This window comes from Bos grunniens, chromosome 13 (genome assembly GCF_055505025.1).
Source record: "Bos grunniens cultivar Pamir isolate PY7600 chromosome 13, Bosgru_T2T1.0, whole genome shotgun sequence".
NCBI lineage: Eukaryota > Metazoa > Chordata > Mammalia > Artiodactyla > Bovidae > Bos > Bos grunniens.
The window spans coordinates 48,962,145-48,978,609 of NC_141177.1; the positions used below are offsets into that span (position 1 = coordinate 48,962,145).

General features: G+C 43.5%; 2 protein-coding genes across 54 annotated transcripts in view; one reads left to right on the forward strand and one right to left on the reverse strand.

Annotated features, from left to right (window-relative positions):
* SVIL (supervillin) overlaps nt 1-2,730 on the forward strand; it is a 256,217-nt gene extending 253,487 nt beyond the window's left edge. For all 50 annotated transcript variants that reach the window (XM_086333936.1, XM_086333952.1, XM_086333949.1 and 47 more), the window contains 3 exons: nt 60-184; nt 1,510-1,665; nt 1,766-2,730. In XM_086333936.1, the coding sequence (XP_086190062.1) occupies nt 60-184; nt 1,510-1,665; nt 1,766-1,852 (368 nt within the window). In that variant the 3' untranslated portion in view covers nt 1,853-2,730. The remainder of the gene's footprint in view (nt 1-59; nt 185-1,509; nt 1,666-1,765) is intronic.
* Nucleotides 95-16,465, reverse strand: part of LOC147360954 (uncharacterized) — a 64,713-nt gene continuing 48,342 nt past the window's right edge. The window contains exons 4-6 of one of the 4 annotated variants that reach the window (XM_086333983.1): nt 9,342-9,522; nt 3,040-3,081; nt 95-344 (exon numbers count right to left, since the gene is read on the reverse strand). In XM_086333983.1, coding sequence (XP_086190109.1) covers nt 323-344; nt 3,040-3,081; nt 9,342-9,522 — 245 coding nt within the window. In that variant the 3' untranslated portion in view covers nt 95-322. Of the gene's footprint in view, nt 345-3,039; nt 3,082-4,720; nt 9,523-16,465 lie in introns of those variants that run through there. The other 3 variants (XM_086333982.1, XR_015139528.1, XR_015139527.1) reach the window with 3 other exon arrangements.

A 16,465-nucleotide genomic window follows, 5' to 3' on the forward strand; every position in this document is an offset into this window, starting at 1 on the left:
AAGACAGGGCCTTCAGGGCCACGCCAGGTCTGTGATGTCTGCCTTCTGTGTGACCGCAGGGAAAAACCTGAAGAAGCCGCCCCCCAAGTCTTACCTCATCCACGCTGGCCTGGAACCCCTGACCTTCACCAACATGTTCCCCAGCTGGGAGCACAGAGAAGACATTGCAGAGATCACGGAGATGGTGAGCACCCCTCCTCCCCGCTCCAGGGGCTCCCTGCCTTTCAGGCTGTAGGGTGGCTTCCCCTGGGGACAAAAGGCCAACTGCGTTTTCACGTGAAAATGCAATTCCTTGTTCACGTGTTGACCAGTCTACACAGAATCAGCGTAGGGAGAAGAGAAGCCTAAGGAGAAGTCAATGAAAATAAGGAGAAGTCAATGAAAATAACTGGGTAACTTTCTACACACCATGCTCAGGTCCAAACAAAAGCAAAGGTGAACTTAATTACTTTGAAGACAACACACAAATAAAAGCAGCCATCTCTTCTACCTGTTAAAGATCCATTGCCTCTTTAAGTCCATATAAAGCACCACAGAACAACCCCGTCTCAGACCTCAACCTTGGGTTCAAGGAGACATAGAATAACTCCATGATGAGTTCACCTGCTCAGGTAACACAGGGAGTGAAGGTGGTGTGAGCCTGTCCTGATGCAGGATGGTTCGACTCCTCTTTCCTGCCATCCTTTATCTCCATGAGGCTTTTATCATAACCTCTATTCACCAAAACACATTATTAGCCAACATGTTATCCTTCCCAGCTGCACCGAGAAGAGGAAGCTTACCGCAGCTCTGTAGAATTTCTTAATGTATGGGTTTTGAACACTGCTCACAACAGCAGCCCCAAGGAAGTTTTTTATTTGGTGGGAGATGACGTGGGGATATTTGATAGGAGGTCTGGATAACTTTAAACAAACTGCAAAAGTGTGCTGCTGCTTGACCACAGAGAGGGCCTGCTTGATCTCCGCTGCTGATCCTAAGCTCTCTGGAGCCCGGTGGACTTTATCTTCACAGGTGGGGTCTCAGGCTGCCTGGGAGCCAACAGGCATGGTGAGGTGTCTCTGTGCACAATGGATGTGTGACCCAGGACACCTCGAAGCTCTCTAGGTTCAAGGACATCAATCAGTGCCATCCTGTGCACTCCATTCAGCCCCAGCACATTCTAGATGGATTTTCTTACCTTCTTTTTCTACTGAGGATTAGGATATGGGATCTGAGGTATAGAGGGGAGGGTGATTCTTTTTAAGGTTAATAGCTTTTATATATTTGAAACATTCCATTATTTGCATGCTTCTGATGTCTCAGCTTCACATGTAATCATCTTCTTGATAATTCACTCATGTGATAGGCCCTAAACTATTTTGTTGATGTATATGAAAACCCATGGAAGGGTGAGATGGCATCTCAGGCTAGGGTGGGGTGGGGTGGGGATGGGCCAGGTGATATACACAGCACGTGATGAAATATGTGCAGACATGGAGGTCCCCCTCTTGGCTCCCTCTTCTTCTCCAGGACACGGAAGTTTCAAATCAGATCACCCTAGTGGAGGATGTCTTAGCCAAACTGTGTAAGACCATTTACCCACTGGCCGACCTCCTAGCCAGGCCACTCCCTGAGGGAGTTGACCCTCTGAAGCTGGAGATCTATCTCACCGACGAGGACTTCGAGGTAAGCGTTTCTTCTGGGTGGGACTGCATTTGAGTGTCGCGCATGGCTTGTCAGAGGGTCCGTTCACTCAGCCGCTGGGCATTTCTTTCTCTCCTCCCAGTTTGCACTAGACATGACCCGAGACGAGTACAATGCACTGCCCGCTTGGAAGCAGGTGAACCTGAAGAAAGCGAAAGGTCTGTTCTGAGTCAGGAGATGCTGGAGGAACCTGGGTGGTCACTTTCAATACTGATGGACCAGGAAAATGGATGTTTTAGTGGGGGAGCCTGGTATTTTTAAATATGTTTTTTCATCTGCATTTTTAAAACCTGAAGTGACCAGCTCTCCTGCTTGTTTGGGAGTTGTGTATTTTGTAAATGTCCCAGAGAACTCTCTGGGAACATGCTTTCCACACGTCAGCAGGTGATGTTCGTGAGGTATCCTTGGCCCTACACGCACTTATGCAGCAGGTCCTCAGTGGCGGCCACGGCACCGCCCTCCCGCTCCAGCTCAGCGTTGCCTATTTTTTTGAAGCAGTTCTCTTTATAAAGTGTTATTTTGATAGTTTGTGGATTCTAAAATATATATATATTTATATAAACACCATATAAATCAAATATGTATTTAACAAACCAATATGTATTCATTCACTTTTAAGATTTTTTTTTTTTGGTGTCAAAATAATATTAAAAGGCAGTTGCCTCTGTTGAGTTAGTTCTGCCACCTGTGTGTACTTTCACCCACGTTCAGAAGCGTCTCCTTTGGTGTGAAGTCTGACTCGTTCTGAGTGCTGCTTCCGGTGCTAAGATGAACAAAGGCTCTTAAGAATCTGTGCGAATCCACCTTTCTACCTTAATATCGCCCCCAAATGTATAGTGCCTTGTTTTATGTACAGTTTATATACAGAAAAGTTTGCTCTGCATTTTTTGACGATGGTTTGGAACAGTATCTACAATTTTACTCTAAAATAGTAGAAATTTCAAAAAAAAAAAAAAAACCAACTCTATTTCTAATACCTGTTGTAAACATTATACATGTCATTTGGTGACGGAGGAATCCAAAATAAAAGCTTCAGAATAAACACAACTATGAACTGGGTCACATTGAGTTCCTATCTGTAAACATTTGTTTGTAAATGTTAACCTTGTACCACTATTTCACCATTCAGTATTAACTGCTGTAACTTTTAATGCAGCTCAGGGCAAGATGGAATACAAGGTCATACAACCAGACAGATATTCAGCCCATAAAATGAGTTGAAGACATATTTTTTCAAGTCATAATTCAACAGAAGCTCTTTATCTTTAACTATAGCTGTGTATCAAATTCAAGAGCTCAATGCCTTTTTAAAAATACTGCATATATAAGGTAGGTAGAAAAACATTAAAAACTCACCAGCTTTTATGTTCTAAAATCCAGGGTCCAAGGGAAAAGAATCTGAAAAAGAATGTATGTGTAATTTAATCACTTTGTTGTGGACCTGAAACTACAACAACACTGTAAATTAACTGCAATAAACAAACCCCAAATCCATGGTTTTGAACAAAGACCACATACCCCGATATGAGTTGTTACCACCACCCCCACTTTGGTCTTATTAATAGTTCATGTATCGATTCCGTGATTTCTTCAAACTCCATCACTGACCATATGAGCCCCCTGTCCCCCAAGACTGCACTAGGTCAGGGGTCTGTACCTGCTCCTGGCCCCACCACTTGACGACTGTGTGACACTGGGCCGTCACAGAACTGTCCCACCTCCACCTCCTCTTCAAATCAGCACTGCAACTGCCCACCTCCTACGACTGATTTTTACCAAGGCCATTCAGTGTTACTGTCATGGAGGGGGACTTAGGAAAGCAAGAGAGTTAAAAATTAAGGAACGTGGTCACACATCTAGAAATGACAGGTTCAACCCAGGAAGCCCTTCCAAAGAGAAAACATGGAAAAGCCAAGGGAAGGAGGAGCAGAGAAGCATGCTGGAGGAGAGGAGCAGAGAAGAAGCCCTTTGGGTGGAGAGCCTGCTGTAGGTGTGATGGACAATAGAGTCATCAGCAATACCCATTACCCTAGATTTTCCCAAATTCTCTAAAACTGTTTATACCCAGGTGTACTAAGCACTGTCCCCAGCACTGTGTCTGCCTCTCACCTCATTATAAACGGGGCACCCGTCTTGGTTTCACATTTGCTTTTTGCCTCTTTTCCTGAGTTGTTTCCCCAAATCTCTCTCCAGTCTGCAGAACTAGATCCTCCTCTCTCATGTGGTTTTGTGATAGCAGGACATGACCTTTGCGTCCTGGGAAGGGACCCTGCCTGAACACATGACGTGCTAAGTCTCAACACCTCAGCCAGCTGCGCTGCACCCCTCCTCCAGAGCCACATTCCCAGGTGAACCATCTGGGGAACTTTTATTAAAAACAGCTGGTGTTTTCTTCATTTGCTGCTTTTGAACTAAAGAACTTTAACACAGGGGAACGGATGTCTGGGTGGAGACAAGATGTCATGAGTGTCCTGAGGCTGTGGGGGAACTGCAGTAGTACAAGCGGGCCCCAGAGGTGAGGAACCCTCACCCCGATGTGTTCTTCCTGGGCTGTGTCAGGGTCAGAAAGGCCGCTCAGGAGCCCCTCTTCGTTCTCTCCTTATTCCAGCCCCTCCTGTGCCTGAGCTCCATTCTTGTAAAAGGGGATGCATTCCAGAAACAGCTTGAGAATCTGTTTTGGTCCTTCACTTCTTTCTTTTCTTCTGATTATAACGTAACACCCTGTCTACACAGTGACTTGTATATGAATGATCACGGCAGCATCATTCATAATAACCCAAACCTGCAAACAACCCATCGGTCCATTGACTAAGAAATGGATAAACAAAATGTGGTAGATTCACACAATGGAATACTATCCAACAGGGAAGGTAACAAGATACTGATCAACACTCCAATACACCTGGACCTCAGAAATGCCATTTAAGAACTGAGAGTCTGGGATTAGCAGATGCAACATAGGAATAAACAGCAAGTTCCTATAGCACAAGAAACTATATTCAACATCCTGTGATAAACCAAACTGAATATGTGTGTTAATAACTGAGTCACTTTACTGTACAGCACAAATTAACAAAAATACAACTCACAGAATGGGAGAAAATATTTGCAAATGAAGCAACTGATGAGGGATTAATCTCCAAAATATACAAAGAGCTCATGCAGCTCTATGTCAGAAAAACAAACAACCCAATCAAAAAATGGCAGGAGATCTAAACATACATTTCTCTAAAGAAGACACAGAGATGGCCAAAAGCACAGGAAAGGATGTCCAACATCACTAATGATCAGAGAAAAGCAAATAAAAACCAGACTGAGGTACCACTGCAGACTGGTCAGAATGGTCACCATCAAAAAGTCTACAAACAATAAATGTTAGAGGGGCGGTGGAGAAAAGGAAACCCGTTTAGACCGCTGATGGGAATCCAAGTTGGTACAGCAAAGACAGAAAACAGTATGGAGGTTCCTTAAAAAACTAGTTGCCATGTGAACCAGCAATCCCACTCCTAGGCATATATCCAGATAAAGCCATAATCTGGAAAGACACAGGCACCCCAATGTTCATTGCAGCACGGTTTACAATAGCCAAGATGTGGAAAAAAGCCTAAATATCCATCAACAGAGGCATAGATATAAAGATGTGGTATAATACATACAGTGGAGGACCACTCAGCCATAAAAAAGAATGAAATAGTGCCATTTGCAGCAACATGGATGGATCTAAAAGATTGTCACACTGTAAGCCAGGCAGAGAAAGAGAATACCATATATCACTCTGCTGCTACTGCTGCTAAGTCACTTTAGTCGTGTCCGACTCTGTGCGACCCCACAGACGGTGGCCCACCAGGCTCCCCCATCCCTGGGATTCTCCAGGCAAGAACACTGGAGTGGGTTGCCATTTCCTTCTCCAATGCATGAAAGTGAAAAGTGAAAGTGAAGTCGCTCAGTCGTGTCGGACTCTTCGAGACACCATGGACTGCAGCCTACCAGGCTCCTCCATCCATGGGATTTTCCAGGCAAGAGTACCGGAGTGGGGTGCCATTGCCTTCTCCTCTAATTTTTTTTAAATGATACAAATAAACACATACAAAACAGAAATGGACTTACAAATATCTAAAACACACACGGCTGCCAAAGGGAAAAATGAGATGGAGGGTAAAAGCCGGAGTTTGGCGTTTGCAGACACAAACTACCAAATATGAAATAAAGAACAAGGACCCACTGCACAGCACAAGGAACTCTACTCAGTATTCTGTGATAACCTATATGGGAAAATAATCTGCAAAAAGAATGAAAATGTGTATATGTGTAACTGGATCACGCTGCTGTACACCTGAAACTAACACAAACTGTGAATCAACTATATTCCAGTGAAACATAAATAAAGGGGAGGAAAAAAAAGAAACATCATTCAGTGAAGGAAGCCAGACACAAAAGGCCATATAAACTGTTCAATTTCATGTATTTGGAATTTCCAGGGAAGACAAATCCATTCAGACAGACGGGTGGCAGATAGAGATGGGAGTAAAGACTGACTGTGGATAAGCATGAGGGAACTTTAGGGGTGGCACTTTCTGAAAGTATAGACTTTCTAAAACTGGATTGTGGTGGTGGCTGCACAGCTCTGTAAAAGCACTAAAACTTGAGTGAAGTGTACACTTACACAGGTGTGTTATTATACCACAAGAAAGCTACTTTAAAAATAAAGTAACACCAATCTATGTGAAAAATGCAAATATTATAAGGATATATAATTTAGAGACTGAAAGTCATAGCTGTTCTTTCTGTTAAAAGAAATAATCATTCATGACACCTGTGAAGACAGTAAGCAGGGATTTCCCCAGTGGTCCGGTGGTTAGGACCCAGTGCTTCCACTGTGGAGGGCACGGGTTCAATCCCTGGTCAAAGAACTAAGATCCCATGAGCCTCACGGCACAGCCAAAAATAAAAAAGATGTTATTTAGGACAATCACGACAGGTGTAGGGGCCACTGCTGAAGGGGAGAGACTGGACTGAACTCCAAAGACACAAGGAAGAGTGAGGATGTATAGCAAAGAAGCAGGTGGAGGTGGGGGTCACTGGATAGAGAACCACTAAGAGGAAAAACCAGGGTAAAAGGGCAGTTCTGGCCAAACTGACCTAAGAGGACTCAGGGCAGATCAGGGTGACCAGACACTACCTGGGGGACGGTGGAGGGTGAGGAGTCCGACAGGTCACGAGGGTGATGAGACATCGAGGGAGGGGGTCTGGCTAAACCTTGATCTAGCTACACATGGGCCTGTCTCTGAGGCCACACCCAAGGACAGACTCAGAGGAGACTGACTACAGCTTGGTCAAGGGCAGTGTCTTTGTCACCACTTCCATATTCTATACAATTACTTCAACAGTTTGATTTATAATCTTCTAGATCTTTCTTTACACCAACTAACATTGAGAGGTATGCTGTTTTTTTTTCTTAAGAGGAAAACTGCATTTGTTTTTTGGCATGTTAATTCTCCCATTAACAGCAGGGCTCAGACGCTAGTCCCTGGATGCTGATGCTGGTGTGTATGAGGTTCTGTGGTCACGTAGGGCTCAGTGTGAGGGTCCAGAGCAGCAGCCGTGGGGACCCAGCCCCTCCAAACCCCACCACCACTCAACACTCCTACAGAGGGTGGGCAGCATCCAGCCAGGGCCCAGAGAGGGAGGATGTGGGGACTGATTTCACAGGTCTTTTTTAACCTCTTGTTTTGTTTTGGGGTAGAGCCAGTTAACAGTGTTGTGATAGTTTCAGGTGGACAGGAAAGGACTCAGCCATGCATGCACATGTATCCATTCTTTTCCAAACTCCCCTCCCATCCAGGCTTCCACATAAAATTGGGCAGAGTTCCATGTGCTATAAAGAAGGACCTTGCTAGTTATCCATTTTAAATACAGCAGTGTGTACGTGTCCATCCCGAGTTTCCTAACTAACTTTCCCCCATTTTTTCCCCTGGTAACCATAAGCTCCTTCTCTAAGGCTCACAGGCCTCTCTTGATCTCAGATCCAGAGTAAGGACCCGAAGCCTCAAAACAGGCCTTTGTGGAAAGCAGATCAACAGTGTAGTGAGTGGCCAGGAAGGTCATGGGACCATAACAAGCCAAAGTCAAGGTAATGATTCATATGCAAATAAACTGAAAACTGAAAGAATGGAATACTGAATATACTGGAACAGTATCTGATCCAAAGAAAAACCCCTACTTTAGTTCCTCCTTTACTCATACAAACTAACTGCAGGAGTGTGATCAAGATGGCGTAGTAGAAGGATGTGAAGCCTTACTTCTCTCAGAGATACATCAAAAACTTCTTCTGCGTGTGGAGCAAGTCCCATAGAATACCTACTGGATGCTGCTGGAAGACCTCAGACTGCCGGAAGAGCAATAAAATCTCCACGTAAGCAAGTAGGAAAAAAGAAAATGAGAAAGGGATCAGGACGGGACCTGAGCCCCAGGAGGGGGCTATGAGAGAGGAAAGGTTCCTTGCTCTGGGAAGCCCCCTCGCCAGCAGGGAGGTTGGCCAGGACGGAGGGGAGCTTCAGAGCCTCAGAAGAGAACTGCAGCAGCCAGAGCAGAGGGGAAGCTGCACAGGCAGTCAGTGCTGCCGCCCTGCACGCCCCAGCCTGAGACATGCACCCACAGGTGCAGGATGGGGCTGGGAGCTGGAACTCAGGCTTCAGACATCAGACCAGGGAGAGGACTGGGGATGGCCATGCAAAAACAGCCTAGGCTGGCTGGAATCTGACTGCAAGCACAACTGAGGGTGTGCGTGGAGGAAGTCCCAGCTGCCTTAGAGGCCAGGCGTCATTGTTTGAGGGGTGCATGAGGGAAGAGGCGGGACCCAAATTCCTTCCCTGTGCTCGTGCTCACAGAGGGCAGGACACCACCTGCACTGGCTCCAGGTCTGGGTGCAAGCCACCGTCACCCACCTTCCTTGCAGACTCCAGGGTAGTCCCGAGCCACCACCACCCCCATCACATGTTCAGGGCACACCTAAGCCACCACCCCTGCCAAGAACCCTAGCACCAGGCACCAGCCACCACATCTGCACACCCCTATCAAGCAGATAATGACCAAAACACACTGAGGAAGGAGGGAACAAGCATCAATACTAAAAAAAAAGCCCTTAAACCCACACAAGCTCCTTAGGGTCACCCCCACATATCAACAGTCCTCCAAGACCACAGTAGGTAACTGCTTCCCCTAAACTCACAGAGTGAGAGAAATGTAAGTAAAATTAAGAAGCAAAGGAGCCACTCCCAGATAATAGATCAAGAGAATTCCCCTGAAAGAACAATGAAACAGACCTCTTTATTCTAATAGACACTGATTTCCAAAAGGAGATAATGAAAATACTGAAGGAATTAAGAAAGGCTATCAACAGAAATGCAAAGTACTTTAAAAAGGAACTAAAAAATACAGAGAGAAACCAAGAAAAATTAGCAAACTCATTTGCAGAGAGAGAAGCTGAGCTAAAAGCAATAAACAGCAGAATGGATAACACAGAAGAAAGAATAAATGGTCTGGATGATAGAATAATGGAAATTACCAATTGGTAATTGGGATAGCACTTACAATTGGGATATCCCAATTGGGATAGCAGACAGAAAGCCAAATTAAAATAAATAAAAGCAATACGAGACCTATGTGATAACAAAAGCCAGCCAATCAATGTGTAACATGGATTCCAGAAAAGGAAGAATAAGAAAAGGGGATTGAAGGTCGGTGAGTTGGTGTGGAGTTCGTCTCCGCACGCGTGACCGCGCTGGGATGGATTCCTCCTCCTCTTCCTCCGCGGCGGGTTTGGGCTCGGTAGACCCGCAGCTGCAAAAAAAAAAAAAAAAAAAAAAAAGAAAAGGGGATTGAAAATGTATTTGAAGAAATTATGGCTGAAAACTTCCCAAACCTAACAAAGAAGAGATATTCATGTACAGAATGCACAGAGGGTTCCCAAACAAGCTAAACTCAAACAGACCACACCAAGACATATTATTATAAAAATGACAAAACTTAAAGACAGGGTCCCAAAGGCAGCAAGAGAAAAACAGAGAGTTCATTACAAGGGAACCCCATATGGCTATCAGCTGGTTTCTCTACTGAAATTCTGATGGCCAGAAGGGAGTGGCAAGATATATTCAAATTCCTGAAAGAGAAAAATCCGTAATATAGGATACTCTACACAGTAATATTACCATTTAGAATAAAGGAAAAATCAAAAAATTTTCTTGGAGAAGCAAAAACTAAAAGAATAAAACAATACTTAACCAGTAATCTGAAGGAAATATTGAAAGGTCTCCCTAAATAGTAAGAATCTACAGGAAAGAGAAAATCACAATTGGAAAACAAATCACCTTAAATAAAGCCAATACACAAATTAAAACAAACAAACAAAATTTCTGTGAAACTGATGATAACCACAACAAACAGCAAAAGGATGAACAGGAAGGTGTAGAAAAGGACATCAAAATCATAAAATATGAGAGAGAAGAGAAGAAAATGTAGATTTTTTTTTCCTAGAATGTCTTTGAGCCTATATGACTATAAATCTAAGGCAAAGCAGACATAGGAAGGTGTTAACATACTTGAAAAATAGGGTAGCCACAAATCAAAAACATAAAATAGATTCACAAAAATCAAAAAGAAAAAAACATAAGTATAATATAAGAAAGGAGGCTTCCCTGGTGTCTCAGACGGTAAAGAATCTTCTGCAATACAGGAGACCGGGGTTTGAGCCCCGAGTAGGGAAGATCCCATGGAGAAGGGAATGGTTACCCACTCCAATGTTTTTGCCTGGAGAATCCCATGGACAGAGGAGCCTGGCCGGCTACAGTTCATGGGGTTGCAAAGATGTCAGACACAACTGAATGACTAAGCACACACATAATAAAAAAGAAAATCATCAAACCACAACAAGAAAAACAAAAAGAAAATGACAAGGAAGAAATATAAAATGAATGGGAAAACAAGATTCAAAATGGTAATAAATACATATCGATCAGTAATTACCATAAATGTCAATGGACTGAATGCTCCAATAAAAACACACAGAATGACAGGTTGGATTAAAAAAAACAAGAGCCAACAATATGCTGCCTGTAAGAGGCTTGCTGTAGGGCAAAGGACACACATAGATGGAAAATGAAGGGATAGAAAAAGATATTTATTTCATGCAAACAAAAATGACAAGAAAGCTGGGGTCACAATATTCATATCAGATAAAATACTTTGTTTTACAAAGGCCATAAAGAAAGATAAAGTGAAATCACTCAGTTGTGTCCGACTCTTTGAGACCCCATGGACTGTAGCCTATCAGGCTCCTCCGTCCATGGGATTTTCGAGGCAAGAGTGCTGGAGTGGATTGCCATTTCCTTCTCCAGGGGATCTTCCCAACCCAGGAATCGAACCCGGGTCTCCCGCATTGCAGGCAGACGCTTTACCGTCTGAGCCACCAGGGAAACGGGTCAAAGAAAGATAAAGGACACTGTATAATGATAAAAGCATCAATACATGAGGAGGATTTTACACCTGTTTACATACGTAACACCTAATATGTGTATGTGTGCTCAGCTGCTCAGTCATGTCTGACTCTCTGTGATCCCATGGGCTCCTCCGTCCATGGAATTTTCCAGGCAAGAATACTGGAGTGGGCTGCCATTTCCTACTCCAAAGGATCTTCCTGACCCAGGGATCAAACCCCAGTCTCTTGCATCTACTGCATTGGCAAGCAGAGTCTTTACCACTGTGCCACCTGGGAAACACTAATATAGGAGCACCTAATACATAAAACAAACAGAGACGGAAAAGGAGAAACTGATGGGAATGCAATAAAAGCAGGAGACTTCAACACCCTACTCACATCAATAGACAGATATTCTAGACAGAGAATCAGTAAAGCAACAGAGATCCTAAATGATACAATAGAATAGACTTAATTGACACTTTCAGGACACAACAGCAAAAACCAGAATATATATATGTTCAAGTACACATGGAACAGTCTCTAGGACTGACTGCATCAGTCAGTTCAGTCGCTCAGTCGTGTCTGACTCTTTGCGACCCCATGAATCGCAGCACGCCAGGCCTACCTGTCCATCACCAACTCCCAAAGTTCACCCAGACCCACATCCATCGAGTCAGTGATGCCATCCAGCCATCTCATCCTCTGTTGTCCCCTTCTCCTGCTGCCCCCAATCCCTCCCAGCATCAGAGTCTTTTCCAATGAGTCAACTCTTCGCATGAGGTGGCCAAAGTACTGGAGTTTCAGCTTTAGCATCATTCCTTCCAAAGAAATTCCAGGGCTGATCTCCTTCAGAATGGAATGGTTGGATCTCCTTGCAGTCCAAGGGACTCTCAAGAGTTTTCTCCAACACCATAATTCAAAAGTATCAATTCTTTGGCGCTCAGCTTTGTTCACAGTCCAACTCTCACATCCATACATGACCACTGGAAAAACCATAGCCTTGACTAGACAGACCTTTGTTGGCAAAGTAATGTCTCTGCTTTTGAATATGCTATCTAGGTTGGTTATAACTTTCCTTCCAAGGAGTAAGCGTCTTTTAATTTCATGGCTGCAACTACCATCTGCAGTGATTTTGGAGCCCCCCAAAATAAAAGTCTGACACTGTTTCCACTGTTTCCCCATCTATTTCCCATGAAGTGATGGGACCAGATGCCATGATCTTCGTTTTCTGAATGTTGAGCTTTAAGCCAACTTTTTCACTCTCTTCTTTCACTTTCATCAAGAGGCTTTTTAGTTCGTCTTCACTTTCTGCCGTAAGGGTGGTGTCATCTGCATATCTGAGGTTATTGATATTTCTCCTGGCAATCTTGATTCCAGCTTGTGTTTCTTCCAGTCCAGCGTTTCTCATGATGTACTCTGCATAGAAGTTAAATAAGCAGGGTGACAATATACAGCCTTGACGTACTCCTTTTCCTATTTGGAACCAGTCTGTTGTTCCATGTCCAGTTCTAACTGTTGCTCCCTGACCTGCATATAGGTTTCTCAAGAGGCAGGTCAGGTGGTCTGGTATTCCCATCTCTTTCAGAATTTTCCACAGTTTATTGTGATCCACACAAAGGCTTTGGCATAGTCAATAAAGCAGAAATAGATGTTTTTCTGGAACTCTTTTGCTTTTTCGATGATCCAGCGGATAGGACTGACCACATACTAGGGCACAAAACAAGCCTCAACAAATGTAAGAATACAGAAATTATCTCAAGCACCCTATTATCTCAAGCACCCTACTGACCACAACAGCATGAAATTAGAAACCAGCCACAGGAAGAGAAATGGGGGCGGGGGGGAAGAATTTAAGGAATATGTGCTGAGAACTATAAAACATCAAAAAGGAAACAGAAAAGAATTCAGAGAAATGGAAGGATATCTCATGCTCTGAGATTGGAAGAACTAGTATTGTCAAAACGGCCATACTACCCAAAGCAATCTATAGATTTAATGAGATCCCTATCACACTGTTGGTGTCGGTTTAGTTGCTAAGTTGTGTCCAACTCTTGCAACCCCCTGGACTGTAGCCTGCCAGGCTCCTTCATCCATGAGATTCTTCAGGCAAGAATACTGACCCGTGACATTTTTCACAGAATTAGAATAAAATAATAAAATTCACACAGAACCATAAAAGACTCAGAATTGCCAAAGTAATCCTGAAGAAAAAGAACAAAAGCAGGGGCATAACACTCTCAGATTTCAGACAACAATACAAAACTACAGTCATCAAAAGAGTATGGTTTTACCACACAAAAACAGGCATACACACGAAACCAGGAACACACACTCTTCAGTTCAAAATGGCTTAGACTTAAATGTAAAACATGACACCACAAAATTCCTAGAAGAGATCAAAGGCTAAACATTCTCTAACATAAATCATACCAATGTTTTCTCAGGTCAGTCTCCCAAAGCAACAGAAATAAAAACAAGAATAAACAAATAGGACCTAATCAAATTGACAAGCTTTTTCACAGTAAAGGAATCATAAACAAAATGAAAATACAACTTATAGAAAGGGAGAAAATAGTTGCAAACAATGAGACAGACAAGGGCTTAATTTCTAAGATGTACAAACAGCTCATACAACAAAAAATAAACACCCCAATAAAAAAAAGGGCAGAGGGCCCAAATGGAGAAATGGAGACATTTCTCCAAAGAATAAATACAGATGGCCAATAGGCACATATAAAGATGCTTGACATCACTAATTATTAGGGAAATGTAAGTCAAAACAACAATGAGGTACCACCTCACACTGGTCAGAATGGCCATCACTGCAAAGTCTACAAAAACCAAATACTGGAGAAGGTGTGGCGAGAAGGGAATCCTCCTGCACTGTTGGTGGGAATGAAATTTCGTGCAGTCTCTGTGGAAAACCATGTGGAGGTTCCCCAAAAAACTAAAAGTAAGAGTTACACCATATGATCCAGCAATCTTACTTCTGGGCATATATTAGGAACAGATGAAAATTCTAATTAGACAGGATACATGCACTCCAATGTTCATAACAGTACTATTTACAACAGTCAAGACATGAAAGCAACTTAAGTGTCCATCAACAGATGAATGGATAAAGAAGATGTGATGCATATGTATGATGAAATACTACTAAGCCATTAAAAAGAATGAAATGCCATTTGCAGCAACATTGATACAACTAGAGTTTATCATATTAAGTGAAGTTAGAGAATGATAAATACCATACAGTATCACTATGCTGCTGCTGCTAAGTCACTTCAGTCAGGTCTGACTCTGTGCAACCCCACAGACAGCAGCCCACCAGGCTTCCTCGTCCCTGGGATTCTCCAGGCAAGAACACTGGAGTGGGTTGCCATTTCCTTCTCCAATGCATGAAAGTGAAAAGTGAAAGTGAAGTCGCTCAGTCGTGTTATAGGTGGACTCTAAAATATGATACAAATGAATTTATCTATCAAACAGAAACAGACTCACAGACATAGAGAACAAACTGGCGGTTGCTAAGGAGAGTGTTGGGGAGGGATGGAGGGGGAGGCTGGGGTTAGCAGATGCAAACTATTATATATAGAATGAATAAATAACAAGGTCCTTCTTTCTGTACAACACAGAGAACTACATTCAATACCCTATGATAAACCACAGTGGAAAAGAATATGAAAAAATGTGTGTATATATATGTATATAATTACTGAATCACTTGCCTGTACAGCAGAAATTGACACAGTGCTGTAAATTAACTATACTTCAATTAAAAATATTGATTATAAATTAAGTGAAAAATAAATGAATAAAAAGTAAATGCACATCTCAAGCACTTGCTCAGAGAAAGAGGATTCCCCAGACTACCTTCAATAGACATCCCCAAAGAGTTAGATAAGAGAGACAGATTTGCACGGGGAAAACATGAGAGGCTTTCTGTTTCTAGAATCAGTAGCAGGGATTTGCCATGGGCGTCCAGCTTGTATGGAAATACCCCCACGGGTTTCACTATTTGAACACACAGGCCATCATGTAGGTCCTTGAAGATCAATAAGGAAGAAAGACTCGCAGAGCAGCACCCCTCGTTTCTAACAATGAACTGGTCCTCTGCAGAGTTCTTTATGTCATGCTGCTGGGATTGAAAAGAAAGCTGCAGAAGCAGAATGGAACTCAAGCTGAAAGTAAGGGAAGGCGGTCTCCAAAATATCCTCACCCTAACATTTCACCCCAGCCTTGCCAGAGTCCTGGGACATGTCCCTGACTGACACGTGGAACTCTGGAAGTTACTTTAAGGATAGACTGGAACTGACATATGTTATCTGGAAACTGACATAAATTGCCTGTTATTAGATCTTGCTTCTGACTTTGCCATGTGAACACCACTTTAGCATCTGCCCTGAAATGGCTGTAATGGGATGTGTCGTCCCCAGAAAGGTAAAGGAATCCCCACCAACAGCCAAACAAGGACACCTGAGCTCACATGGAAGCAAAGAAAAATAAAATGGGACTTTTAGATGAGTAATTCCTGCACATGAAGGACGCGAGCAACTAACGAACATGTCTGGGGAAGACGTTGTCAGTGTCGGAGCCCCTCCTAGGAGGCATTATACAGTTGGCACCTACTTCTCTTCCACCTGCCCTCCTTCGCCTCCTCCATCACCACCTTCAGGGTTCCTTCTCCTATGAACACCTGCACTTCACGAATAGCCATTCTGGTTTTTAAATCAGGAATCACAAAGAACACAGAGCATCATTTGCCAATGATGACATCTCAAGTCCATGTGGGACAGACTTTTTTCTGGTTGTTGGGTGGAGTCTTTCCACAGGTCAGCTCTGACCTACCAGAGGGGCAACTGCATCATCTGCTCCAGTGCATTTCTGTGTTGTCCACGCAGACCTGTCACAGCATTGGTCCATATTCATTCCTGCACATAGGCTTACTAATTCATTCATTCAGGCATTTATGGAGTATTTGCAAAGTGTCAGGCTCAACAGAGAACACAAACAGGAGATGCTAAGCTGTTGATCCCACAAGGAGCTTGCATTGCAGATGACAATTCATTGAAAAGTATAAACAGGACTTCCCTGGTGGTCCAGTGGTAAAGAATCCACCTGCCAACGCCGGGGAACACAGGTTCAATCCCTGCTCCAGGAAGATTCCATGTGCTATGGGGCAACTAAGCCCCTGTGCCTTAACTGAGCCTGCACTCCAGAGCCTGTGCTCTACCAGAGAAGCCACTGCAGTGAGAAGCCTGTGCTCCGCAACTCGAGAGTAGCCCCTACTCACCACAGAAAGCCCATGTG